The sequence below is a fragment of the Nanorana parkeri genome, unplaced genomic scaffold (assembly GCF_000935625.1).
Source record: "Nanorana parkeri isolate BGI_ZX_2015 unplaced genomic scaffold, ASM93562v1 scaffold2889, whole genome shotgun sequence".
NCBI classification, from domain to species: Eukaryota; Metazoa; Chordata; class Amphibia; order Anura; family Dicroglossidae; genus Nanorana; species Nanorana parkeri.
Genome location: NW_017309157.1, coordinates 74,257 through 75,613, shown reverse-complemented (window position 1 = coordinate 75,613; position 1,357 = coordinate 74,257). Strand labels below are relative to the sequence as shown.

At 51.4% G+C, this 1,357-nt stretch overlaps 1 protein-coding gene across 1 annotated transcript in view; it reads left to right on the top strand.

Annotated features, from left to right (window-relative positions):
- Window positions 1–293: 293 nt before the first annotated feature.
- The window catches only part of ALPL (alkaline phosphatase, liver/bone/kidney), a 19,022-nt gene continuing 17,958 nt past the window's right edge, over window positions 294–1,357 (top strand). Inside the window, exons 1-2 of the mRNA XM_018574334.1 lie at window positions 294–414; window positions 495–610. Of these exons, the coding sequence (XP_018429836.1) occupies window positions 399–414; window positions 495–610 (132 nt within the window). The 5' untranslated portion in view covers window positions 294–398. The remainder of the gene's footprint in view (window positions 415–494; window positions 611–1,357) is intronic.

Genomic DNA, 1,357 nt, shown 5'->3' with positions numbered 1-1,357 from the left:
TAAGGGTTAAGAACTGTAGATGACTGCTACAGAACACTGAAGTCCATGAGCTCGCCTATCACATACTTTAACAGCTTCTAAACGAAGGACAGATCCACAATGATCTGCAGTCTCCTCACCATCTCTACCATCCTCAGGAATGGACTCTTAGGGTGGAAGGATGTATTAGTCCCAGTCCTCTGACCCGACAATGGTTGGGAGTTGGGACAGGAGGAGACAGAAGAAAGGAGTCTCCCTTCACTGCGTTTCATTAGTCAGAAGGTTGCAAACCCTCATTAATACTTTTTTTTGCAGAGAAAGAGAAGAACCCGGACTACTGGCGTAAGCAGGCCCAGGACACCCTCACACAATCACTGCTCCTCCAGGACCTCAACAGGAACATCGCCAAGAATGTCATCATGTTTCTCGGAGACGGTGGGTCACGGGGACCATATGAACAGGTTGTGCCGAGAAACCGGAGTGGTTTAGGATATTAATACTATTGTGTTCTGCAGGGATGGGGGTGCCAACTGTCACTGCCGCTCGGATCTTAAAGGGCCAGCTAGCTGGACAGCCGGGGGAAGAGACCATGCTGGAGATGGACAAGTTCCCATACGTCGCGCTTTCAAAGGTGAGCCAAATTATTGCCGATGTGAAACTGACTGATGATGATGATGGATGATGTGGATGATGATGATGATGTGGAGTTCAGCCATTTGACAGTATATCACGGCTCTGGTGGGTTTCTGGGTCTGCACATCTGCTGCCGCCATTATGATTTTATAGGACAAGGCAACTAATGACGTAGACTGGCCGATTGCTTGCAGCGATTTACGCAGTGATCTTCAGGAGAAAACAAAACCCTACCTCATCTCCAATGGTCACCCCACAGCCCACCCTTCCTCCAATGGCTACCTGCAGCCAACCAGCCTTCAATGGCAACCCACAGCCCACCCTTCCTCCAATGGCTACCCACGGCCAACCAGCCTCCAATGGCCACCCCACAGCCCACCCTTCCTCCAATGGCTACCCACAGCCAACAATGGCCACCCCACAGCCCACCCTTCCTCTAATGGCTACCCACAGCCAACCAGCCTCCAATGGCCACCCCACAGCCCACCCTTCCTCCAATGGCTACCTGCGGCCAACCAGCCTCCAATGGCCACCCCACAGCCCACCCCTCCTCCAATGGCTACCCACAGCCCAACCACCTGCCAATGGCCAATAACTTGCTTTTTACATAAATACATCCTCAGCATATACTCCTGTGACCCCGGCCTGACAATGGCAACTTCTGTAACACTCAATGTTTTCATTAGCACAGCAATGAGCAGGACGCATGTTCTAATCACAGGCGGATTACATTTATAATGCAACT